The 26,182-nt window shown below is 39.8% G+C and overlaps 1 protein-coding gene across 3 annotated transcripts; it reads left to right on the forward strand.

Annotated features, from left to right (window-relative positions):
* SLCO1C1 (solute carrier organic anion transporter family member 1C1) lies at positions 1-25,074 on the forward strand. Of its 3 annotated transcripts, XM_069862160.1 has the most exons (14): positions 1-161; positions 2,192-2,333; positions 3,126-3,258; positions 3,867-3,988; positions 4,874-5,020; positions 5,951-6,049; positions 6,787-7,032; positions 7,902-8,066; positions 11,372-11,567; positions 16,687-16,852; positions 18,032-18,216; positions 22,322-22,386; positions 23,639-23,756; positions 24,571-25,074. In XM_069862160.1, the coding sequence occupies exons 1-14, from the start codon at positions 33-35 to the stop codon at positions 24,791-24,793; spliced, it is 2,136 nt and encodes a 711-aa protein (XP_069718261.1). In that variant the 5' UTR covers positions 1-32; the 3' UTR covers positions 24,794-25,074. The 3 variants fall into 3 exon arrangements, with proteins under 3 accessions (XP_069718261.1, XP_069718269.1, XP_069718277.1); XM_069862168.1 differs by lacking the exon at positions 6,787-7,032; XM_069862176.1 differs by lacking the exons at positions 1-161; positions 2,192-2,333 and having other exon boundaries at positions 3,207-3,258; positions 3,931-3,988.
* Positions 25,075-26,182: the final 1,108 nt, after the last annotated feature.

Below are 26,182 nucleotides of genomic sequence, written 5' to 3' on the forward strand. Positions count from 1 at the left end.
TGTTTTCTGGTTTAGAGGCAGGGGATATCATCATGGAGATTTCATCAAAAGAAAATACTCGTTTTTTCTCAAACACCACAATCCTGCCAGTTGACCGATCTTCATTCAAATCTGAATCTTCTGCATCTAAGGAAAAACAGTCGTGTTGTGGAGGTATAAAGGTAGAGTAAGAATTTTTGAGTATTCCAACAAATATATAGAAAACTTCTTTTTTTGGTGAACTAACTCTTTTTCGGTTCTGATTATGTCTTGGTGGGTCAGTATGAAATTATAAGATACATTCCTAAGACCCAAAAAAATTCTGCTTCAGATCCGTATTTGCCTAATGTTTGGCAATGTTCAAATATAACATGTTGGCTGAGGCTTCTGCGTTATGAGACCTTCAGGTATCATCCTGAAAGTTCACTATATTCTGCTTATCGCATCACCCTATTTTCCTGAAGTTAAGAACAGAATACGGGAGCCACAGGCAGTTGTTAGTACAGATTGATTTTAGAAGATTGTAGCTATGGTAGTCTTCTGGGCTTTGAAAAATACTTGTATTATGGTCCATGTGTTTTGAGTCCTGTTAAAGTGTTATTATAATATTCCCAGTCTGAGAGAACTCTGCATGAGGTAACTTTGAAACAAAACTGCAAAGTATCTCCGCTGTATCTGCATTTCTCTCATCCATGAGAAGTATCTCCTTGAAGCAATGGAAGCTCTCTGCCTTGAGTCTAGTAATATAGATAGTACCTATCTGACAGTAGGATCGCTGCACCTTGGAGTAGTTTTCATCCAGTGAGGTACAGTGAGGTACATGATGCAGCATGACGCTTTGTCTATTCCCTCTACCTGCTTTCCAAAGCCAGGATGTAAATTGCTTACACTTTCTTGGGTAAGATCTCAATAAATCAGCATTCGGCAGTGAGATGAGATTATTTGCATTATATGGACAAGGAGTCTTTGGCCTTGCCCAGTTCTTTTCATCCTGCACAGTCTTTATTTCTGCTGGGATTAATCTCTCTCTCTCACACACACACTTACATATCTACTTTCAGATACTAATCCAGCTCCCAATAAAGTCAATTACTTCAGCAATAGTTGACCTGAAGTCCATAAATTATGCAAAGCAGCTAAGATATTGTGGGATTAATGGAATCTGATGACTGCTATAAGAATATTTTGATCCCTGAATGTTGTCATTGATTTTTGTCTCAGTCTTCAAAGGCCCTGAAATACGTCCTGTTTTGAAATAGATGATGAGTTTCATTAATTAAATTTGTAGCATAATAGTAATTCTATCATTGTTCCTCCATTTGCTGAAATAATAATCTGATTCTCTCATTGAATAAATCTTCCATCACTGATTAACCAGTCAGGAATCAGTTTATTATCTCCAAAACCAAAAAAACAATAATATTTCACCTCCATTTTTTTGGTTCAAAAAGTTTATGTTTTCTGGGAGTTCAAACTGATCAAAGACCTAAGGAGTAGTACAACGGTCTAGATCTCTCTTTATACAAAACTAATGTGTCTTTTAATTTCTCATTTAGGTTTTGAGTTTGGTTTTTTTTTTCAGACCTTTTACAAAGAGCATCCCTATATATTCAGTCAACACAACCTATATTTGAAAATAGAAAGCAATGTTATGGTTTCTATGACCAATTGCACAATGCGATTATCCCTGGAGCTTGTAAAATTAGTAAGGCTGCATTTACTGAAGGGAAATTTAGGCAATAACTTGCAGGTGTGAAACAGTTTGTGCTAAGGAGCCTGCTCTACCACTGTACACATTTCAGGATGGGGAGTTACTTCAAACCAGCTCTAGGTTTGTGTGGGAGACTGAAGAGCCATTAGCTTGCCAAAACAGGGCTCTAAAGTCCCTCTAGCTGATTGCAAAAGAATATGCTAAATAGGCCCATACAGCAACACACCTCCCCCATCCTAAACCACAGTTTACATTTACTGTTATTGTTGTAAGATGCAACCTACTTTGAGAGATCAAGAAGGTGGTAAATGTCTCTGCCCTTCAAAGCACCAGGAAATGGATAAATTGACGATCTACAATATTTCATTAAGAGAGGGCAAAATATCAACATGATTATTTGGGAAAGGCAGAGGTGGGATGGTAAGAACAGTTTATAATATAATTCAAAAAGTAAAGCCTTCCGTACTGCTTGATTTTAATCACTACCAATTTCTTTCACAGATATTTCTTGGTGCATTGTCTTTTGTCTATTTTGCTAAAGCACTGTCAGGAAGTTATCTCAAAAGTACTATCACACAAATAGAAAGAAGATTTGATATCCCTTCCTCTTTGGTTGGCATTATTGATGGCAGTTTTGAAATTGGTATGTGCTTTAGAAATTAATTTTTGTTTTTAGAAAAAAAGTGATGCAATTTGTTGTGAAAAATTATTGTATGAATCTACTTGAACCATTAGAACAGAGAAAGATTCATCTATTAAAAAAGATAATGACTGTTAGTGTGATTATGTTAAATAGGATAGCATTGCTAATAAAAGCAATCCAAGATAGCTCTAAATATATTGTAATTAGATAAGCTTAGTGAATGGCTAATGAAAACTAACAGAAATTTTGACTGTTGAATCAGAATTTACCTGCACAGATTTCAACATTCTCTCTCCTTTTGTCAGCAATCCATCTCCTTTACAAGTACGATTTTTTAAGAAGCAAGGGTACAAACCTCACCTATGGTCATTTTCCAGCCCATCTCCTTCCTTCTTGCATTAAGATTTCCAGTGTAATACTTTTATGATTTCAGATTACTGAATTTATTTCCTGGGTTTTCAGTGGACTGTGGTATTCATGGGAATGAAAACTTAGCTTAAATGTACAAAGCCAGGTTTGATTCCCTCCTTTCTTTCCTGGTTATTTGTTCTCTTCAACTAGCACAGTCCTTCTTCCCTTTTCCAGCTGCTTATCCAGAAGTTTATGGTTTTCATATCACAGAAGGCATCTGGCTTCTGTAAGAATGCCGAGAGAGAGAGATAAAGTCCAACTCCACACGATCAGCCCTCTCTCACGGAAACTGATGCCTATACCACATACTAGGAATTATTATTTTAGGGGTTCTCTTAACAACAAGATATAAAACTTGTTTTTCTTTTCATACTCTCAAAGGGAACCTCCTAATCATAATTTTTGTAAGCTACTTTGGAGCAAAGCTTCACAGGCCAAGAATAATCGGAGCAGGCTGCTTAATTATGTCAGCTGGAACATTCCTAATTGCGATGCCCCAGTTCTTCATGGGACGGTAAGTGCAAAGTGATTGATTCGACTCACTGAAATATTTAGTCATTGATTGGAAAGATTCCCATAGAAATAAGCATATATGAATGCGGGTCCTCATTTATTCTTTTTTTTGTGAAAAGGGAGAGAAAATAATTTGACATATAAGATATTCTCAGTTGTAATCAACTTATTGTTTTATTAGTCTGTGATCTTGATTGACCGTATTTTGACATGATTTAAGAACTGTTGAAGCTTCAGTGATGAAATGATGACTAAATTCAGGAAGACAGTCTGAGTATCAAACAGAAGACAGAGGATACACCCACTGTTGATAATCTCTTAGTGCAGATAGGAAAGTGCCTGTTAAACTGAAACACATCATTGTGACACAAAGAGAAGCAAAGGAAAAATTTTTATGTACTACCACAATACAAACCAAGTTCTCTTTATCCCTACATATTCCATATGTTTATGGATATTTGTTTATCCATTAACCATAATTAACCACACTGGATGCAGGTGAAATTTGAATTTAAGTGCTATCAGCCTATCTCACATAGTAGCAACAGATCTGTTTGCTTGTTTTCTTATAAGTTGGGACAGTAAAAAACAACTTTGGTTTATAAGCAGGTATCAGTATGAAAGATTCTCTTCTACCATCAATTCAACTGTTAGCGTCTCTCCATGTCTGCAGGATAAAAGCCAAACTCCACTCTCAGTTTCGGAAAAATCCCAAGCAAATATAAACACAGGTGAGAATGATGTCTGTTAAATATTATGGTAAGCACACTAAAACACACCAAAAGGCTCCCAAATTGTAATGCAATGGTTTTTTAGAATGCAAAAAACAGTAAATGGGAAGCAGACAAATCTTTTCCACTGAAAAGCTAGATTTACTCACTGAGACAAATTCATTATAAATAACTATATAACTGTCACTGGCCACTGCCAAGATGTTTTTTCAGGTTGTAGCCTGTTCTCCAGCCTTGCTGTCTCCTTCAGCAACTTTCTGCAGCTTCCTGGCTTGCAGAAACGCCAAACAGTCCCCCATAGGGATCCTGGAAATTCAAGGTCTTCCCTCTGCCAGGAAATATGCCTCCAGAGCCTCGCCTCACTAGCAACAGTCACTTTGATTTCCCAGCCACCTAACCCTGTTTTACATCCCTGGAAGCTGTCTCTCTTCTGGGTGCCTGGAGCTTCTTCCCAGTGCCCAGCAATGAACAAACCACAGATGAATAAATCAAACCCCATCTGTCACAAAACAGGTGTGTGTTTGTATCCTTGTACCTGTGGATTAGATGTGGCTGGTATTGCTCATCACTGTTTCCCAAATCTTTTCATTAAGAGATCTCAATTTTTATTAGAAGGAAGCGAAAAATGTTTCTAAAATGGGATGTGGTGACAGATTTATAAAACTGGCCAACTTCCAATATCTTTGGCTGAAGCAATTTGTTATAAGTGCATGCCCATCTCGAGCTAATTGGGTTAATATTGCCATTCTCACAGCCCACAAAAGACTTTTCACAGATTTCAAATTGTTTTGTTCCACATTTGAAGTATTTTCTAAGTCCTGTGCATTCAGTGTCAAAATGTTATGAAAAAATGCATCACCGTTGTCTCTCTTACAATGTATCCAGGATGTGAAAAAGAAGCAGGGTCTTCCATGTGGATCTACGTTTTACTGGGAAATCTTTTGCGTGGCATAGGTGAAACTCCTATCCAGCCTCTGGGAATTACATACATCGATGATTATGCTATTGAAGAGAATGCTGCCTTATACATTGGTAAAAGAAATATTTTTTTTTTCCTAATGATTTTTGCAAAAAGGTAACTGAGTCATTCTGAACAATGGAATGAGTGTTATTGAATTAACTTGCCCTGATTGGGGTTTTTTTGCATCATTTCCAATGTTAAGATTATTTAACAGTCATGTACACTCAAGGGACCGAGTTCCCTTTTCATTATACCAGCATAGTTCCATTACCTTAATTTGAGGAAAGAATTTAGCCTCAGGTTCCTGCTGTTACCCTAATCTTCCTAATTCTTCTAAATGTGGACTGCTGAGCCTCTGTGCACATTCAGTTCCCTGAAAAGTGATAAAAACTTGTACTCATTTAAGCACTTAAAACAGAATTTCAGCAGGCACTCAAAACATTCTCTCCAGACTCAGGTAGAATTACAAACAATGGTGCTAAGGCTCTAAGAAGCTGATGTTATTGTTTTCTTGTTGTGTTCACTCTCTGAAGAATTCTACCCACATGCGAAATATTATCAAAAAATCCTTTCTGATCAGCATCCTGTCTTGAAAAATTTCCAGACTGGCAAAAGGGAAAAACACTCTCCTCTGTGTTGAAGATTAATTTGTTCCTGATTTCCAGATCAATTTTAAAAATTCAAAATATTCAGAAAGTTTGACTGAGGATATATTGAAACATGATCATATTGTGTGCCCAAACAAAGTGATTTTTCAGCCTACTCAGGGCCGACCACGACTTGAAGTGTCAATGCAGTGGGGACAATTTTACCGTTGACATTTTTCTTCGTGAAAATGTTCTAACCTGTGTAATTAATGTGCCAGAGAACAAAGACTGGCTCAGTATTTTAAGACTGAATCACTTGTTACCCATCATGTGTCACATTTTGCTGTTAGGTACAGCAAGAACTAGTGCTCTTTTCAACTCAGAAAACTAGCAGTCCGTTTTTTTCTATTGCAGGCTGTGTACAGACCGCTGCAATTATAGGGCCAATATTTGGCTTCCTTCTAGGATCCCTGTGTGCTAAACTTTATGTTGACATTGGCTTTGTAGATCTGGGTAAGTCAGAAAACTCAGGTTTAAAAAAAAATCTAGGCATATGGCACTAGCAGGATAGAGTGGGCACTTTATGAAATAGAAAGGATGACAACAATGCAGTGCTCCATACAGAAAAGCCTAACAAGAAGGATGGGTATGGAGGAAGAAGGAGGCCTGACTCTTCCTCGGCCTCAGCAGGTCTGTGTCTGCTGACCTCCAGGAGATGCCCTGGTATTGAAGATACTGGGGAGACAGCAGGCACATGGAGGAGCCATGACTGAGACTCAGGATCTTGCCAAGAACTACGCGCGTGCATTTTATAATACACTGTCTTTACCTGTAAAATAGGTCTTGCAATGAGTATCAGGGGTCCTGATTCCCTTCTTCCCAAGAAAATACCTTCTTCTCCATTTTTCCATGGCACTCTTGTGGAGAAAAGCCCAGCTAGGAGCAAGAGTGTGGCCATCAGGACTACACAACATCTTGGTCCTTACATTCTCTCAGGGGATGTGTAAGCATCATGGCTGGGGAGTCTGTGTTGTCAGGGGAAGGCTGTTGCTTTGTCACAGGAATCAGCAAGTCCTTATTGCTGCCCCACAATTGCTCCTGTTACGTGAATAGGGACACAAGGCACAGCTAAACCTGGCAAGGGCAGGGACAGACTCATCTGGAGAAAGTCACTGCAAAATCACCTTCCTTGTTTTCAAGAACCATTCCTAAAAAGCATTTGTTTCTCCTTCTTTTTTTACTTTCTTCAGACAGTATAACAATAACTCACAAGGACGTGCAGTGGGTGGGAGCCTGGTGGCTGGGTTACTTAATAGCAGGTGTGATTAGCGTTCTGGCTGGCATCCCCTTCTGGTTCCTGCCGAAGAACCTCCCAAAAACAGAGAGCAGAAAGGACTCTAGTACCTCTTCAGAGCAGTCAAAGTTCATCACTGAGGATAGCAAGGACCAACACAAACCTTATCAGCAACAAGTGAAAATTTCTGAGATGGCAAAAGGCAAGTCACTGGTTTCCTTCCTGACTGTTGAGTCTTTCTCCCACTATCTTTTATGTTTTAAAATTTTATACTTTCTGAGGCTATATTTTAATCACCTCAAAGTTACTATTTTTCCCAAGTGTCACTCTTCATCTAGTTAATGTGCATAAAAAGTGTCTTTTCATTGTTTCCTGGACCTGCTTTTGCATCCAGAATTTCCCTAGCTGAGATTTGTAAAATTACAATAGTGGCTCAGCAAGTATCATGAAACTCTGCAAAAACTTTCATTCACAGATAGTCACTGTTGCAGAAGTGAGAGGAAAAAAAAACCAAAACACCTCAGTTCTTGCTAAACCTTTTTCTTTAAGGTTATTAATTAGAAAAACACATGAAATTTCTCATCAGAATATGGATGGGCACAGACTATATACTGTATTTTAGGAGGCTTTCTGGGTATAGACACAAGCTGTTTAGCTCAATTGCATTTCTTTAGCTCTACTTTGCTGAAAGTTTTTTGCTTTAGTACTTGAACTGGTAACTCAATCTCAGTATGTCTGTGTATTGTGTCAACATTGCTCTGCCCCCAGATTAAGATAAAAGATGCTGTGGCTGTTGAGCACACATAGAAATCATATCAATCCTGCTTTATGATCAAAACAATATATATAAAACAAGATATCTCTTCTGGGAAATCAGTGCTTAGTACTTTGCTTCACTGTTTTCCGTATCCAGAAATGGGGGAGCTCTTAGGAGCATCATGTAACTTAAAGGATTCCTTCTGAAATGTTCTGCAGCTCCTCTTCGGAACGTGCACACATGTTGCAAAGCATTATTCACAGCAGTTATTCTCACTTTGGCCTGGTTGTCATTTCTACCATTTTGTCTTGCAGACTTCTTGCCATCACTGAAGAACCTCTTTGGGAATCCAGTTTATATTCTGTGTTTGTGTGCAAGTATCATTCAGTTCAATTCTTTAATAGGCATGGTGACATATAAGCCAAAATATATTGAACAACAGTATGGGCAAACATCTTCAAAGACTAATTTTGTTATAGGTAACGTCATACCTGTTTCTTGATATTTTAAGAGTAGGCATCTTAAGAGTGGTATATACAAATATACAGGGCAGGGAAAACTAGATTTTTTTTTCAGGATATGTTTATTTCTTCTTCCTTGTCTCCTTTAAGTAATGGCTCATAGAAGGTAAGTTATTTAATTTCTACTTTAAGTTTATCTGTGCAAGAGTTGCTGTGAAAGATTTCATGATTTGTATACCTTATTTCCCATTTTACTGGAAATTTGGGAAGCAATATATATAGAATACAAGAGAATAATAGAAAAGATAATTAATTTTAAAATATTTTACATACTTTTTTCATCAGAGATCTGTTCTCTTGCTGGCTTCTCCTTTAGTTCAGTGAAACAAAGATCAATGCAGTGAGCGCTAAAGGTCTGACCATAAAGTAGCTGTGATATTGCCGATGATTTCTTACTTTCTGAAGAGGATGGTGTTAAATAAAAGGAACTTGAAGTCAAATCAGTGATCACACAATACATGCATTAAAAATCTAACATCTCGGTGCAATGCTGGTGAAGGAAAAGTAGGCATTTCTGCCTTCATTTCAATTAAGAACCTTCCTCTGTTGTGAAGTCTCCCAAACAGCACAAGAGCGGCTTCTGCCTTTGGTTCCCAAGGTGTCTTCAGGATGGTGAATGTCACTGACCATTTGCTGAACCTGTATGCAAGCTTGGGTGCAGTTTCTGAGGCCTAGGGATTCAATAGTTTTAAACAGTAAAGAGGTTTACATCTTTCCAATACAGAGGGAACTGCCTTGTTTCAGAGTGGCATTAGTTGCACAGCAACGGAGGTATATATAGGTAGAAAAGCTGTATTGATCCATTGTGCTATGTTAATTCCTTAAAGATAGAAACTGGAATTTCCTGGCACAAAACTCCTCAAAGCAAGAAGAAATCTTCAAGCATAGTCAATGGCCAGAGAAAGTCCAAAAAACAATTCCTACATTCAGCATAGTACTTCTCATTGTATTTAAAGATTTTCTGGAGCTAAGTTTTCAGATATGTTCAAACTAAGTGAGGTTTAAGATGCATCTGATTTCTCGAAGTATAGCGACTGTATCAAACAGAGAATGTGCTATGGCCTGGCTAAGGAAGCATCCTGGCTAAGTGAACATCCCTGCAATAAGATGTTTATCCTTCCTTCTTTTTGTTTCTTTCCCAGTGTACCCCAGCTGAAAAAGCTGAGGGCTGTCTGGAACTAACAGTGTCTATTTGCCTTTCCCTATCTCTTTTTTTGTTTCTTCAAAAAAAAAAAAAACACCCCCATACATCAATTTCTCTTGTAATATCTCTGATAGATATCAGAATTGTCAGAGCAATTCGAAGCACTACGAACAAAAATATCAGCTGGACATAAGAGGGTATGTTTCAATAATCACAACCCAAGGAATGTGCTAGAAAATAAAATGGCTCCTGCTGTGTTTACATGATTTCTCTTAAAAATACACACTTTTCTCACCTCTACACACCACCTTCCCCTCCTTCCTCATCCCTGATGGCAGTGTCAAGCAATAGAGTTATCTGTAAGGCTGCAAGACAAAGGCAAGAACAAAAGGGATGCATAGGAGTGGCAGACAGAGTGCAGGTACTCTCTGGTGTATCATCCAGCTCCCAGTTCCAATCCCAGTCTCCTCTTACAGGAAAAAAGAGAGTAGGAAAACCTGTTATATAGTGACTCCTAATTTACATATGCTACATTTCGGATGCAGCTTCTAAATATACTGAATTACAGTTTTAATGAATGTGCAGAGAGAAGAATATCACCCCTGTGAAGCTCCCTGAACCTTAGAAGTAACTGAGCTGGCCTCACGTACTTAGCCAAGATGCTGAATCCTGGATTTGCTGGATAGAATAAAGCTTTTCCTAACATGAAGCATACCTGCTAGCTTCTCTTCTAAGTGCTGATTTTTAACGTGTGCACACATGGATCAAACACTGAATCATGCTACAAATAGATTGATTCCAGTGCACTTCCAAACATACAGATTAGACACCAATGTCCTAAACTGGTGTTTTCTACAAAACCATTTGCAGTAATATTGTAATACTCCCAGTCCTCTGAACAAAATTCTGAAACTTCATTTGCTATCTGAACTCATGTACCTGTTTCTGCTTTGCACACTCGCTCAGCTCAGCACCATGAGGTATCGGCATGAATTAAAAGCTGCAAACCACATACACAGCCCTTTCCAAGGAGGGAATTTAATGTGTTGGAACTTGCTGATAAAGCTGGGAAAATAATTTTCAGTAATAATGAAATCCAGCAAAGGACATCTACCTTGATTGTGTAGTATTATTTACTTTGGTCTCTACTTACATCTATTTTCCATGTACTGAGCAGGACTTTTTTGGTCTTGTTGGTAACTAACAATGTGGACACTACTTTGAGCAAAGCCATCCAGGTAAGGATTTATGGTCATCCAATTTTACCTATTTCCTTCGATGCTCTTCCACTTGATAGCCTTGAAGTCTGATACAAGAAGAGAACCTGTGGGATATACCTATCTTTCTGCTGTTGCAACACACTCCTAGGGAAACATTTCAACAACAAAAATTGGAGAAATTCCCTAGCTTTCCTGTGCATGGAGGTGATGACATGTCACTGGCTCTATCCCTCTCAGAGATGTCTCTGGGGAGTCATCAGGACTTGCTGGGGATAATACAATGGGTAAAACTGAACTTGCCCTCTAGGGATGAGCAGTTAAGACTCCTCCTCTCAGTGGCAACGGGAAGGAGTGAAGCTGCCATGGAAAGCCGGAGTGCAGCAGCCCCAAAGTGTGGGTCTGGTTGCTCCTGCGGTTGCTATATGGGTGAAGGACACAGGGAGGGTCTGTAGCAAAGCCCAAAACTGTGTGGTGGGACTATGGCTGTCTTGGCTGTCCTAAGCAGCACAATACCCCAGGTAAATTCTCTATGCCTGGAGCTTTTTTTTTTCTTCACTAGAAGTATTTGTTTTAATACCATAGTAATTCTTCTACTGGCAAACTAACAGTGAAGAAAAACACCGAGATTAAGAAATTGCAAGATCATTAACTAAACCTTATGCATAACCACTCTGTCAAAGAACTAGCAAATAAACATTTCCTTAGGAGCCAGTTTTTAAAGCAATCCGAGTACCTTCATAGGAATAATCCAAGTGTGGACAAATAAAATGCTCCAACTGAAAATCTTTTGTATTGTTATTTGCTTCATCTTATTGCTGCTGCTATTTTTTTGTGGCTAACAAGGACACTCCGTGGAGCTGGAGTTTTCATTAATACAGATTTTTTCTGCTCAATTTCAGGTCTTATCAACATTCCTGCTGTGGCCTTTGGCATATTCTCTGGGGGACTGATCATGAAAAAATTCAGAATCAATGTTTTAGGGGCTGCAAGACTCTCCCTGGGATCATCCTTCTTTGGTTACCTTTTGTTCCTGTCATTATTTGCAATGGGCTGTGAGAACTCGGATGTGGCTGGACTAACCGTATCGTACCATGGGTATGCTGGGAAGGGCACAATTCAGCATAGAATGCTATTGCAAACCAAAGTCCTTCCTCATTTATTCCACAAAGTATATATTGTTGAAAAATGAATGACTGACCTAAATACACTTCCTAGAAATTTGATTCAAAGTGGTGGAAACTACTCCATCTATTCCAGCGGGCATTGTGTCAGAAATTTTTCATGATTGTTTCCTTCAGCCCAAAGGAGTTTGTGTCACAAGTGCAGATTATTTTTCTGATTACTTTTTAATTATTATTGCCATGGGGCCCATCCTTTGAGCCTAGAGATTTCTGGAAAAGTGAGTAGCACAGTGTGTAGAGTGAGATTCAATTAATTGTTTCTTGCCTTTGCGTACTGCCGAACAACACATGGCATTTAATAGCCTCTGAACCCAGAATTTAAGGGTTCATAGATTAACAATGAGTTAGTCATAACGTTAACCATGAGGGTACACCTGAGTCTAGCACTTTGCAGTCACTCTTGATCCTGCTACCATTCTGTGTCCTGGTTTCAGCTAAGATAGAATCTATTTTCTTCCTAGCAGCTGGTAGTGTGCTGTGTTTAAGATTTAATGTAAGAATAATGTAAGAAGAATGTTGATAAAATATTGGTTTTAGTTGTAGACAGGTAATGTTTGTGCTCAACTACGATAGAATTACTTTTCTTCTCAGCAGCTGCTGTTTCTAAGATATTAGTATGAGAAGAATGTTGAAAAATACACTGATGTTTATAACTGTTGCTAGGGAAACCAAGGACATTTTTTTGGTTTCTCATGTTTTTAGAGTAAGCAGGTGTCTAAAGTTGGGAGGAGTGGAGCCAGGACAGCTGACATAAACAGGCCAACAGAAGTATTCCATGCCATGAAAGTCATACTCCATTTATAATCAGGAAGATTTCTGGGAACGGCCTTCTTTTTCTTCTCTCAGTGTCTGCTGTCTGTTGGTGTCCCACTGGCTCTTGATCCTCCTGCTCCTGGTGTCCATCTTCTGGCTCTTTGAGTTCAGTTTCTGAATTTGGTGATCTTTGTGTTGATGGTAACTTCCACACCCACAGAAACTTCTGAGCTCTCTGTTTCCGCTATCTGGTGGCCAGTGCTTGGGGCATGCATGTTCCGCAACTGCTGCCTGGGACAGGTTGAGTACCATTTTGCATATTAGTATCAGTATTCTTCTTTCTTTTTGCTATTTTATTAAAATTGATTTTATTTCCTTCCATGGGTCTACCTTTCTTTTTTCAATCCTTCTTCCCTGTTGGGGAGGGAACAGCTGCCTATTGTTTAGTTCCTCGCTAAGGGCAAAACTAAACAGTCCTTTTTGAAGCCCAGGATGGGGCCTGAAAGGGTCCAGACAGCTCAACTGGGAGTGCATCAGATTTTTGGTCTGAGGCTCCAAGGTTCAAGTCCCTGGTCAGAGTTAAAGGGTTGAAATAAAAACATCTTGTATTGGTGCATGTTAAAATGAGTTGCTTGTAAGCGTTCATTATGCCAATTTGGGTGTCGCTAATCAGAATATTGTTTTATTTGCTTTCAGAATTGTTTTCAGGGTTACTTATGATTTTACCTTGTCTGCCTTATAGACCGTTATCAGTGTTCACGTGCGGTTTATCCCATCTGGGCGTTGGGTTAAAGGTATTGCTCTGCAGTGGTGTTTGGCACTGGCTTATGGCATGATAAAATCAGTTGCAGCTGGAATGATTTCATACCTGTACTCAATGGCGGTTATCAACACTCAGAGCAGAGGTAGCAGTGGCATTCTCTGCATACTTCAGGAGCCATCTAATGGATATTGTTTGTAATTACACTTTTTGTTTTATTCCAGAAGGCCAAAATACAGGAAAAAAACAAACAAACCTTTTACAGCTTCCTGTTCTCCTCCAGTCTGATTCCAACAGGTTTTGTGAATTTTGGGCTGCTCAGACCAGCATCAGGTCTCTTGAATGTTTTTCAGGTCTTGCTTAGGATCAAACATCAGTGCAGATGTGGGTGCTGTGCAGCTATTGCAACCCCTGAAACAGGCATCGCAGCCACCTCAACTGCCACAGCAGGAACTGCAGCCACCATGACAAGCATTGGGGCTACAGAAACTTTTGCAACAGGTACTGTGACTACTGAAGCCCAGGTGATGTGCACTGCAACTACTCAAACCTTGACAACAGCTGAACCTGACAACAAACACATGCCAACATCACACACCCCTGATGGAAGAGTAAATACCAGAAAAAAAAAAAAGCAAAAAAAAAAAGCAGTTTGTGAATGTGAATCAAGTTCATCATGGGAAGAAGAGGCAGAACCAGAGGTAACCATCTGATCTCTGATGAGTTGTGAGATACATGAAAAAATTTCAGCCATCATGAAGGCAAGCAATTTGTTACCTGGCTCCTCTGATGCTGGGACTGTGGATGCCAAAAGACTGTAATCAGAGGGTATAGAAGCCAGGCGATTGAGATCCCTGGCTAGAGAAGAGGGTATTGGCAAGACGCTTGGAAGAGACTCTCAGCCTCTGGAAGCACCTCCTGTCCAACATAAGGAACAGTTATCCCTCCAAGGAAGATATCACATGCCACCCAAACAACAGGACCACCACAGGGAGGGTTATCAAGTAGCTGAAGGAATTAGCTCTGTGGGAACTGATTTACAGTCGCCTGAGTGACCTGCAGACACCCAGAGATCCAGATGAATTCTAACGTACCAGACTGTGTGGTGGAGTTTGTATGGAGTTCACCATCATTGTATGCCAACTCATTGGCACCAATGGCCTGGGGAGGCGAATCATCGGTGGTGGGTGTTGTGGGTAATCAAATGCAGAAATATGCAATCTTTCTTACTCCTTAAGAACCTGCACCTTGGCTGTGGAAAAATTGACTGAAAAATTTTTAAGAAACCCAAAACTGTTCAAAAACTTTGAAAAATTATCCTTAATGAAAGACAGGTCCTACTCTGCACCTGCATGGGTCAGTACCTCAGCTAGTAGCAGAAAATGTTCCCCTGCAAAACCTGCTGAAGAGAGACCATACAGATGCTGAGACACCCTGTATATTTTTCTTGTGAGAACATGGGAAGGACATAAGGAAATGGCATGGAAAACTTACTTCTACTGGAGAAATATAAGTATGTGAGTTGAAAGGAGAAACAATCATAGATCAGCGCTGCTGCTCCTGTGTCTAGTGGGCATTTCCCCAAGCAGGGTAGAAGGGTTTCTGACCCCTATTTACAAGAAGTGAGTTACAAGGATGGGTTTCAAACCCACAAGATCCACATGAACCCATTCATTGGTAGCAGGTACTATGTTCAGAATTAGAGGGAACTTGCCTCCAGCCAGGTGGAGGAGAGAGACAACTGGTTTTGCTGGTCTGTGTGGATTCAGTGCCCTGACACATCAGACCCACAAGGGTATAAGGCTCTAGTAGACACTGGTGCACAGTGTATCTTAATGCCACTAACCTATAGAGGTGTAAAGCCCATTTGTATTTCTGGAGTGACAAGGGGTTCACAACAGTTAACTGATTGGAAGTTGAAGTGAGCCTAACTGTGAATGAGTGGCAAAAGCACCCCATTGTTTGGTCGAGATAATCTGTGCATCTTTGGCAGAGATTACCTCAGCAGGATATGTCAAGGATGTAAAAGAGTACCAGTTGGCTTTTGATATAGCTGCTGCAGAGATGGAGGGAAATTAAACAGCTGTCTGCATTGCCTGGTCTCTCAGAGGATCCCTCCATTGTGGAGCTGCTAAGGTCTGAAGAACAGTAAGCGCCAATTGCTACCACAATGATGCATTGGCAGTAATATTGCACCAGTCAAGACTCCCTGATAGCCATCATGTGCTGAATAAAGTTACACCTCTGCTGAATGCTGCCATGCCAGACATGCTAGAATTTCAATATGAACTGGAGTCAAACGCAGCCAAGTCGTATGCCACAACTGATATTGCTAACGCATTTTTCTCACACCCTTTGGCAGCAGAGTGCAGGCCAGTTTGCTTTTACTTGGAGGAGCATCAAGCACACCTGGAATCAACTGTCCAGTGTGGAAACATAGTGCTACTATTTGCCATGGACTGATCCAGACTGCACTGGAAAAGGGTGGAGCTCCAGAGCACTTGCAATACTTTGACGACATAATCATACGGTGCAAGATGTCAGAAGGTGGCCATCTCTGGAAAACTTCCAGCTTATAAGTGGAGTGTGAAGTTCATGATATAGAATATTTCTGTTGGCTTGTTTGTGCCAGCTGTCCTGGCTCTGCTCCTCCCAACTTCAGACACCAGCTTACTCGTAAAACATGAGGAGCTGAAATAGGTCCTTGCTTTTCCTAGCAACAATTATAAACATCAGTGTACTTTTCAGCATTCTTCTCATGCTGAAATCTAGAGAAACATCAGCTGCTGGGAAGAAGAGTAATTCAATCCCAGTCAAGCATAAACATTTCCTAGCTACAACTAAAACCATTACGTGTTATCAACATTTTTCTTATGTCATTCTTACACTAAATCTTAATCACAACACTCTACCTGCTGCTAGGAAGAAAATCAGGTCTGTCTCAGCCAAAACCAGGATACTCTATAAAGCTAACTTTTTTGGAGGAGTTTCCAGCACTGACTCCACAGCAGCCCCAGCAGTTGCTCTGCTGATGACTTCAGCAGCAGTGGGCTGAAGTTGGCAGATACCTGTCTTGCAAGGAAGGTATCAGGCCCTCAGTTTGGATGAATCGTATTCTGGTCATTTCCCCACTAACTCATACGTTGTCTGTTTCCCATTAACAGCTCATTCACCTCTTTGGAACTGGAGTAATCCAACTTTTTTGTCTGGTTTTGTTAGAACAGCATCGAGCCTTAGATAACTAAAACCTTAGAAAATCTAAGAAAATGGAAGAATAGAAACTGTCCTCCTTAATAAAGTAGCTACTGTCTCACAGTGCTTTGTGAAAACCCTCCAATAACAGAGAAAAAAGAATCTACGCTGTTATGTGAATGTGAATGTGAAGAGACACCACCTTAATAGATTACAGGCAGAAGGTCTGGTCAGGTGTGCCTGGCTGAGACCATAACCCGTGATTTGACAATGATTTCTTCCACATCTGCTTGGAAACATAATTGCAATTTCTCTTTTTTTTTCACAGAACCAAACAGACAACTGATTACGAGCAAACGCTATTTTCAGAGTGCAACTCAGGCTGCCTGTGTTCCAAGAATGACTGGGACCCCATCTGTGGGGAAAATGGGGTTACCTATGTTTCTGCCTGTCTTGCTGGCTGCCAGGCATCCAATGGCAGTGGGAAAAACACTGTAAGAGATTCTTTCATTTCCATGTGTGATGTGGTAGTTTTCCTGGTGCAACCAGTTCTGTCAGATTAAAGTGGATTAAAGCTGAGGCATGTGTTCTCCAACTCTAAACTCCTCAGGCTTTTAGCAATCTGCAACCCATATTGAGAACTTTCTCAATAGCTATTTCCAGCAGAAATATCAAGCAGAGAATGTAAATGTAGGAACATCTTTTTAGCTATTGGCTATCAAAACTGTTTAAAAAACCCACTAAATACATCGATCAACAGTAGATCATTGAATCAGTGAATGGTTTGAGTTGGAAAGGACCTTAAAGATCACTTAATTCCAACCTGCCCTGCCATGGGCAGGGACACCTCCCACTAGATCAGGCTGCTCGGGGCCCCAACCAACCCATCCTTTAACACCTCCAGGGATGGGGCATCCACAACTTCCCTTGAAAACCTGTGCCAGTGCCTCACCACTTTTGTTGTAAAGAATTTCCTCCTAATGTCTAGTCTAAACCTTCCCCTCTCCAATTTATACCCATTCCCGCTAGTCCTATCACTGCATGCCTTTGTAAAAAGTCCCTCCCCAGCTTTCTTGTAGGCCCCCTTCAGGTACTGGAAGGTCACTATAAGGTCTCCTCAGAGCCTTCTCTTCTCCAGGCTGAAGAAACCCAACTCTCTCAGCCTGTCCTCATACAGGAGGTTCTCCAGCCCTCTGATTGTCTTTGCAGCCCGCCTCTGGACCTGTTCCAACAGCTCCATATCTTTCTTATGTTGACAGTTCCAGGACTGGACACAGTACTCTAGGCGGGGTCTCACAAGAGAGGAATAGAGGGGCAGAATCACCCCCATTGACCTGCTGGCCACGCTTCTTTTAATGCAGCCCAGGACACGGTTGGCCTTCTGGGCTGTAAGCACACATTGCTAGCTCATGTCAAACTTCTCATCTATCAGCACCCCCAAGTCCTTTTCCACAGGGCTGCTCTCAGTCACATCATCCCCCATCCTGTATTTAAAACCATGCATAGATATTTTCTTCATAAATGTTTCCTTCAATGAATAAGCCTTTTCTTTTTGAATAACATTTTCCAGTTTGGATTTAAACTTTTGGCTACCCAGAAAAGTATGATGTGCAGTTCCTGAAAACCCACTTCACTCTTTAGGTTATCATACATTTTTGCCTTCTGTCTTCCAGGTGTATTTTAACTGCAGCTGTGTGGGAAGTTTGGAATCTCCTTCACGAAGTTCCTCAGCTGTGGTGGGACCATGTCAAAAAGGAAAGGAATGTCCAAAAATGTTTCAGTATTTTCTAGTAATATCAGTTATCACTTCATACACTTTGTCAGTAGGTGGCACACCCGGATACATACTGCTTCTAAGGTAAGCAATCATTATTTCTGCCAAACATTTTCAAGGTGTTTTGACACGTGTAACTGGGTCTCCCTCCCACCCAAGTATGGTGAAATGCTTTCAGATATGCAAGGTGGTTTTTAAAATACTTTCTTTTACTGCTGAAAGGCATCCTCATAATTTGACAATGAGTTTCCTACCACTGAAGCAACAGTATGCATGGATGTGCATTATCTTTATCTGCAAGAACTTTCTGGTTTTAAACATGATGTAGGAGACCTAGTTGTCTTATACACAAATTCCACTTACCTTAATGCCTTTTATATCACCAGAAAGTTGTTAAATGTCCTCCAAACAAATGAAAATCAGGTCTGCATGTGCCAGTGTGTGCATGTGTATGCTTATAGGTAGCCAGTTTTTCTCACTTGCTGTGGATATCAATGCACAGAGAGGTGATCTAACCCAAGCTTTCTATATACATTCAGCTTTTCTCCTCTAGTTTGTTTTATTATGCCATGTATAGTTCTGCCCCAGATTTCTCTCTTCAAAACAAAGATAGATTTAGTATGAGATGGGTTCCTTTCTGTCATAACAATCAGAGCGTAAGTATTTAAGCTAATTTTAGGATATGCAAAGGAACACAATAATTCCAGTGATTAATCTGGATTTTCGTCAACTTCTTGCAATTTTTGGATTCTAAGTGCTGCTCCACTCAGTCTTGGAAAATTTTCTTTCTCAGTTCCTCTTTCCAAATTGTTTCCAGATGGGTGCATTCTACTTCTCAAAACAATGGTAAATACTGTTTAAATAATCGTTATTATTGTTATGTTTTCTTACCCCACAATTCTCTCTGGTTTTGAATGAAATTTTCTGGAACTGGCCCTGTCTCATTGCCAGTGTCTTTATATCATATGGAAAAAAGGCAGTACTAAAGCAGGCTGAATATAGACTATATGGAAAAACCTAAATAAATAAATGTAACTTCAGTTATGGTTTCAGCACAATCTTCAAACCAGAAGTAATACACACAGAGAGACTTTCAGAAATGGTTGGGGGGGAAATCTTTCTCCACTGCTCTCCCCGAATACTGCCAGTGAAGTATATGCCTTATGCCATATAAGCTGCATAACTTTCCCTGCGCACCTTGTAAGGTTACCATTGATAAGGTATTGCAAAACCATATGGCTTCTTTCTCTCTCTCCAAGGAGTTACTTAAAGAAGAACAATCATACTATACTCAATTTTAGACAATTTTTTACTGCACTAATAAGAGGATGATTCATGACTCAAGAGCTTGTAGCAAAGCCTTCGGGATTTCTGCTAGCTTGCCCTCTGTGGTTACTTCTGACACAGGCAGATTTTTTGTTGTATAAATACAGGTATAGGGCTATGCAGGAAAGCAGTTTTCTTCTCTCTTTACTCCACATGATGTCCCCTTGCTATCTGTAAAACATATGGTAGAAAATGTACAGATATGGTACCACACAGGGCCTGGAAACCATTGCTACCATGTTCAACCTTGTGCTTTCCATCTTGTCTCCACTCTCCAACGGTCTGGGAAGAAGTATTCATAACTGAGCACCTACAAACTTAAATCACACAGAGTTGCCTGGACTTCTTAACCCTGCGAACTTGCTCTCAGGGCACTTACTGCTTAATAGATTTATGTAGAAAAAGCTTAGGGAGGTTTTCCATAACTATACAAAAACATTTTGTAATATAGAATCGGCAAAACTGTTCTATTGGTTCTGCTCCAGTAGCTTTTATTCCAATTGAAAATCATTTTACTTTGAGAATATTTTAATTGAAACTAAGAAGTTATGTGTTTTTCTGCTGGATTGGAGGCAGTCAAATCTGATGTACAGTTAAATAAAACATTTTTCAGTAAGTTCAATCCTTTTTGGTTTTTTTTTTCCTCTACAAATGACCTGTGGGCACAATTCCAGTTTAAGCTCATGCTTGCTTTTCTGAAATCCATCACTGACTGGCTTTCCTGAAAATCTGTCTGAACTCAAAATATGCTTCTGTTCCCAGAAAGAAAATAAATGCTCTTTGAAAACAAATCATCCCAAGGTCAAGTTGCAGACTATTAAGTATTTTTTTCCAGGTCTATGTTTTTAAAATTATTCACAGTTCAGTCAGCTCTGATAAGGTCCCAGCACTTAAGGTGATGTTTTCAGATGAGCAGATATTGCTGCACCTTCTATGAAGCACAAATACAGCTAAATCCCTAAAAGCATATTAGATTTAGTGACATAAATGTTTACATGACTGAAGTCCTTGAAATATGTAATATTCTTACAGCTAGTGACAGAGTCATATGCTGAAAAGTCTTTTTAATGATATTAGATGAATAACAATTAAGGAACTTGGGAAAGCCCTGAAGTTTTGGAGAGAAACCCTTACATTTCAGATAGTTGTTGTTCAAGCACAGGCTATTAATAGCAGGTGAATAAGCAGTGAAAAGGAAGTCTCAGAACTCCCTGAGAGGTTTGGCTTTCACTCAGAATCTCAAAGAACTTCTGTTTCCATGCAAAGACAATACAAAATCTCAAACAACTTTTTTTTCCCACCTGGAAGAGAAGGGCTTTTTTTTTGTGGGATATAAATCCTATGGAATGTATAATAAATATTCAGTTATTCATTTTATTTTCCACATTTTGCTTTCAGTGCCCTCACATTTAGTTAAAGGGAGGTTTGCTTGATGGAGGTTTGCTTGTGTACCATGTATTTGACAGGAGGGCAAAACACTGTTCTCATGGAGCAATATAATTTTACATTCATTTCTGCATCATCAACAGTGCCTTTATAAGCCACATTATAGCAGACCGCATGATGATATTCCGTGATGAAGGCATTAGAGAATAAATCCCTTGGATTACAAAGTGAGATGTACACAATGATTTTTTTTGACCATGGTACCTTGGTGGCTTTTTTTTCCATACGTGTCCTTCCTGACCCTTTCCGTTTCCATTTCCATTTGCTAAATTATGGTAAGATGACTGCATATCGTTTACAATATGGGTTCTTGATGCTGTTCTGGCAACTACTTTGGGAAATAATAATTTCCCATCACTGGTGGAAAATGAAAGAGTTACTTCTGCAATGTCTTTATTATATTTTTAAAAGTATTCCTGATTCCATGAATTTCTGCAGAAGCAGAGTCCATCCAAGTTCAGAGCACACAGACTGTACCTTCAACGTGCTGTGTTTATTCATAACAACAGCTGAATTTCAGCCTATATTTATATTGAATAGTGTGACTGTAACAACAGGGAGTTTTATCATGTACCACAATGAGATACATGTGTTAGTCACCCAACATAACAAGCATGTCCCAGTCTAATCATGTGTCTGCAACTACTCATATGTTAAAACTAAAGCACATACTCAGGTTCTTGTTGGATTAGGTATTGTAATAGGCTGCCTGATACATGCTGGGTGAAACAGCTCACTTGAACAGCCAGTGAGGTTAGCAGCAGATGAGTCCTGCTAAACTGAGTGGCTCCATAAACACATTTGCTTGCGTGGATGTGAAAGGCAGCTGTTCTGCTCACCACCCCACCCTCCTAGAAGAACCAGGATGATGAACCAAGGCCAGAGTAGGGCTGAGCCTTAGCCAGAAGGACTGATGTCTGTTCTGGGCCATTGCTGCAATTTCAGAAAAGTCCAAATGCAAATGGCCTGTTCTGTCAGAGAATAGCTTAGAGGATTTGCCTTTACAAGAGATGTGATCCTGATCCTAGATACAGTGCAAAAAAACCTGAGTGCCTATATGCCTTGCAGTAGACTGGGTCATCACCCATAGCTTCAGAGAGTGTCTAACTGAATACAACTATTGAATGATGCATGGTTTCAAACCCAACTTTCTTGTCTTACTTTAGTTATTCTTAAGTGATGGTATTATCTGAACATACGCCACCTTCTTAAATTGTTATGTTGCATATAAGATGTTTGGAATTCCTAGGTACTGTTCTGATTTTATTAAATTATTTACATATTTATGTATTCTATTAAAGTCCATGTCAGTAAGGAGGGGAAAGTCAAATTTCTTTCCTTCCTTTTGTTTTATGCTTGTGTTCCAATTATCCACAATCGAGTCGTTATTCCTATTTAACTTTTTTTTCTATTTTAGGTGCATTAAACCACACTTGAAATCATTTGCTCTTGGTATCTATACCCTGGCAATTAGAGTACTTGGTGAGTCTGGTTGTACTCTTTGGTCTATTTTAATATATTCGTCAATGATTGTTTATTCTAGAATGAAACACTGATTGTTGGAAAGAAAAATATCTAAGTGACAATTTAATATTACGTGATTTTTTAATAAAAACTAGGAAAAGGGTTGGAAAAAAAGCAACTTTATTTCATAAATCATAAAACTGTGTCTTAGGTACAATAAAAATTGCTAGCATCCATAAAGGGGGCAAAAGACACTTCAGACTATGAAGCTAACAAAAAAAAAAAAAATCACTTTTTGTCTCTCCATTCAAGAGCAAGCATAAAAGAACAGCTATGGCTCAGAATCTGTGATGGTTTTTCAGGCATATTTTCAGCAGTTTCTAAGGGAATTAATCTAAATACATAGGTATGCCTAGGGGCAAGGTTCACTGCAGCCTTGTGGTAGAGCCACCTATAAATTTCTCTAATATCAAGGGTATTGTGAGGGGTACTGTGAAATGACAATGAGCTAGAAATTCTAAAATCCTCTAAGTCTTCATAGAAAAGGTAATGATTAGCAAGAAGCATGTCACTTATTTAAGTAGAGCAGACACAGAGGAGCTGGATGAGGCAGATGAAATGACATCAAAACGAATTGTTGGCTGCTTTCTCACATCTTTGCAGGCCAAGATATTCTCTCCAGTCTTACTTTGTTCTCCAGCAACTATGAATGGCTCCCCAGGTTGCACAGAGTCCACAATGGCCCCATTAGCACCTGAAAAAAAGGCTTTTCCTTTCTGTCACCCAGAAGCACTGCAGGTTTCCCCCTGCCACAGTAGGAACTCAGGATTCTTGAACTATACTCAATACTCATAGCCCCACTGCAGGTTCTCAGCCCCAATTTCTCCTTCACAATTCCCTCTACCAATACACAGGTCACCACCAAGCTGAACAGAATCCATCATTGTCAAGAAAAGAGAAATAACTTCTTTTTGCTCAGAAGGGTCCTGCGGGGCAAGGAAACCAAGCCATGGCCAGCACTCCTTCCGTTGACTTCACCAAGCTTTTTGATGTTCAGCTGTGTTTCCTCCCCACCCTGATTCCCCACAGGGAGGAAAGGGTGGTGTGTGCCTGGGCAACACAAGGCACAACTTCTCCAACCAGCAGTGGGGTAGCATCATTTCTGTTTGAATATATTATTTAATGTTCTACATGAACCTGCAGCTAGATCATAACTGATCACCCTGAGGAGTAACCTTCTTGCCTCTATTTATCTGTTAAAAACACCCAGCGGGAATTCCAGCCCCAGTGTATTTTGGAGTGGCCATAGATACTACTTGCCTGAAATGGGGAGGAAAAAGATGTGGAGGAAGAGGAGCATGCAGACTTTATGACTCCAGTGCACTCAGGTAACAGCTCTTTTCTATTTTTTCATTAACTTCTGTTCTTTAAGTACGTCTACACCTGGCACTAGTAGGATAATTTCTGTAAGGAAATCTGAGTGAAAGATTTGAATTTGGATGTAAGAGTCTGCTTAGCAATATTAATAATAATTCTCAGGTATTAACATCCTCTTTTGGCTCAGTTTTATTTATTTTTGAGGGTAGTCATCTTATTCAGTATCAGCTGGAAATATTTAAGTCACTTACTTCTTAGCCAAAAAAAATATCAGTTAAAATCTCAGTTTTTTGCTAAAGTTCTTCCCATTTTCTAACAACTCTGCTGTGAGTGAGTGTGCCTGCAAATAAGTAAGTAAGCAAAAGGGCTATTAAACCTCATCATTGCTCCATTTTGGAGCTGAATCACAAGAAGTAAGGGAAGGGTGCGGCAAAGGACACGTTGCTTATTTATAGGCTTAAGCACAGTGTTGTTTTTACTGATCTGCTAGAGCAATTATCTGAACTGTATTCATGACAGGCATTGCCAGAAATGGAGAATAGAAAAATGATGGTAAAAAGAAAATGAGAGAACAGGTTGCTTCTACCCTAGAAATGTTAGTGTTATTCTTAATGAAGCATGTTGAGGTGGAATAGGTCAGTCAACACCTGACATGTTCTCTTGACCACAGATCACACAATACCCAACCTGTGTGCACCGGCAAATTCTTATCTCCAGGGTCATCACCTTGCTTGAAGAGTGTTCTCAGTCAGACTCACCCTTTGATAATATATATGTGTCCTTGCTGCCTTTGAAATAGGCTCTGATCAGTCATTTCTCTCTCAGGTATGTGTACCTGGGGCTGACTTTGGTGTTGGGGACGGTGTCCGTTTTCTTCAGTGTTGCTGTCCTTTGCGTTCTCCGGAAAAGGCCTTCTCCACATGATGAGACCCTCTCAGCCACCCAGGAGAGAGGCGCCTGTCGAACAAAGAGCAGAAAAGATAATTTTGTAAATAGTGACCTTTTAATTCAGTCAACTTACTGGCCTGAAAAGGAGACTAGACTTTAGAAAGACTGAGATCTCCATTGTGGCTTTACCCAGTCAGTGGTGTTCCAGGCAAAAATTCATCACCAGAGAAGCAATATCTAAATATCCACCCTGAAATCATTCACCTTTATGTAATTTTCACTGTAAACAGCAGAAGTAAAGACAACCACTTTAGCATATGCACAGCTCTGAAAACACTGCTTAACATTTGTCTTGTCAAGTCAGTGAAGTGAGGGGATTTGTTATGGCTAGGGAAGTGCAGCTTGCTCCCTTGCTGAGAAGCTGGTTTTCTTGCTGCCACGTAGCTCCATCCCTCCTCGTCAAGCTGCAACATTTGCTGCTACCCCTCGGCTTCTTTTTGTGTATGAGGGGTAGTGGCAAGACTGCAGCACTCTTCATCATGTTACCAGCCAAAGAGCCTGGTGCACAAAGCCAAGCTTGGAAGCCTGGAAATCACAAGGATATTCTGCACTGACTCTCGTGCATAGTTCACCCTCACAAACAGTGCAGCAAGGGGCAGGAAACGGTTGGTTTGCTGGAAGGACAAATCCACTACAGGCTCTGGCCATCTCATGTATTCAACCCATAAAACTCAGCCCACCAAATTTTGTGGATAGAGATTCTTTTCCAAGTAAATCCCAGCTACGTTATACCACAACAATAACAGCAATAGAAGTTATCATTGCAGTCAGAAAGTCCACAAGAATATTGTCCAAAGAGATTGGAATAAAAAAAAGGGGGGTTGTTAGGTTTCCAGCAGCTTCTTCCTAGTACTCAGTGTACTGAATAACTCCATGCACTTTATGCAATGTAATGCCACTATGATACTGGACACATATGATTTATTTTTAAAAATCTATGACAAAATAATTTGGGAACAATAAAATGAATTGAAAGACCAAGTGATTTGGGGCTTTTCCTTTTTATTTATTATATTTGCTAACTGAAACCAAGGCACGTGTCATAGTATCCATTTGAACATAATATTTGCAGTTTGACAATATTTGGTATTAAACATGGAATGGGGAGCAAAATGGGTAGTAGTCTAGCATAGAGCAAAAGCTCAAAAGTTCTTGCATAGAAAAGATAGTGACAACAATAATACAAACTATGTCCTTTAAAACAATAAGAATTTTGCAGCACAAGGTGAGGATGAGGCTTTACCCTTCATCATAACATTGCATCACTTGCATCTCAGCAGTGACAGTAGTTACCTGCTGCCTACCTGAGCTTTCAGGCCAGAGGCAGATGTGGAATCTCTCTAGTGGGATGTATGAGGAAGGGTAAATGTGCAAGAATGAGATTTACTGAGACTCATCAATGATAAATGTTAGCAGTGTGCCATTAGGGGTCTATCTAATCTATTCAATAAGAATACCAAGAAGAATAATTTTGCTTAAGTACCAAGTA

This window comes from Phaenicophaeus curvirostris, chromosome 1 (genome assembly GCF_032191515.1).
Source record: "Phaenicophaeus curvirostris isolate KB17595 chromosome 1, BPBGC_Pcur_1.0, whole genome shotgun sequence".
In the NCBI taxonomy this organism is placed as follows: domain Eukaryota; kingdom Metazoa; phylum Chordata; class Aves; order Cuculiformes; family Cuculidae; genus Phaenicophaeus; species Phaenicophaeus curvirostris.

Excerpts from the sequence above, each read along its gene's own strand:
- SLCO1C1 (XM_069862160.1), top strand. The coding sequence starts at position 33 with ATGGAGATTTCATCAAAAGAAAATACTCGTTTTTTCTCAAACACCACA. Across the intron at positions 6,050-6,786 it reads CATTGGCTTTGTAGATCTGG|ACAGTATAACAATAACTCAC; the intron begins GTAAGTCAGAAA and ends TACTTTCTTCAG. Across the intron at positions 23,757-24,570 it reads TATGACTCCAGTGCACTCAG|GTATGTGTACCTGGGGCTGA; the intron begins GTAACAGCTCTT and ends TTTCTCTCTCAG.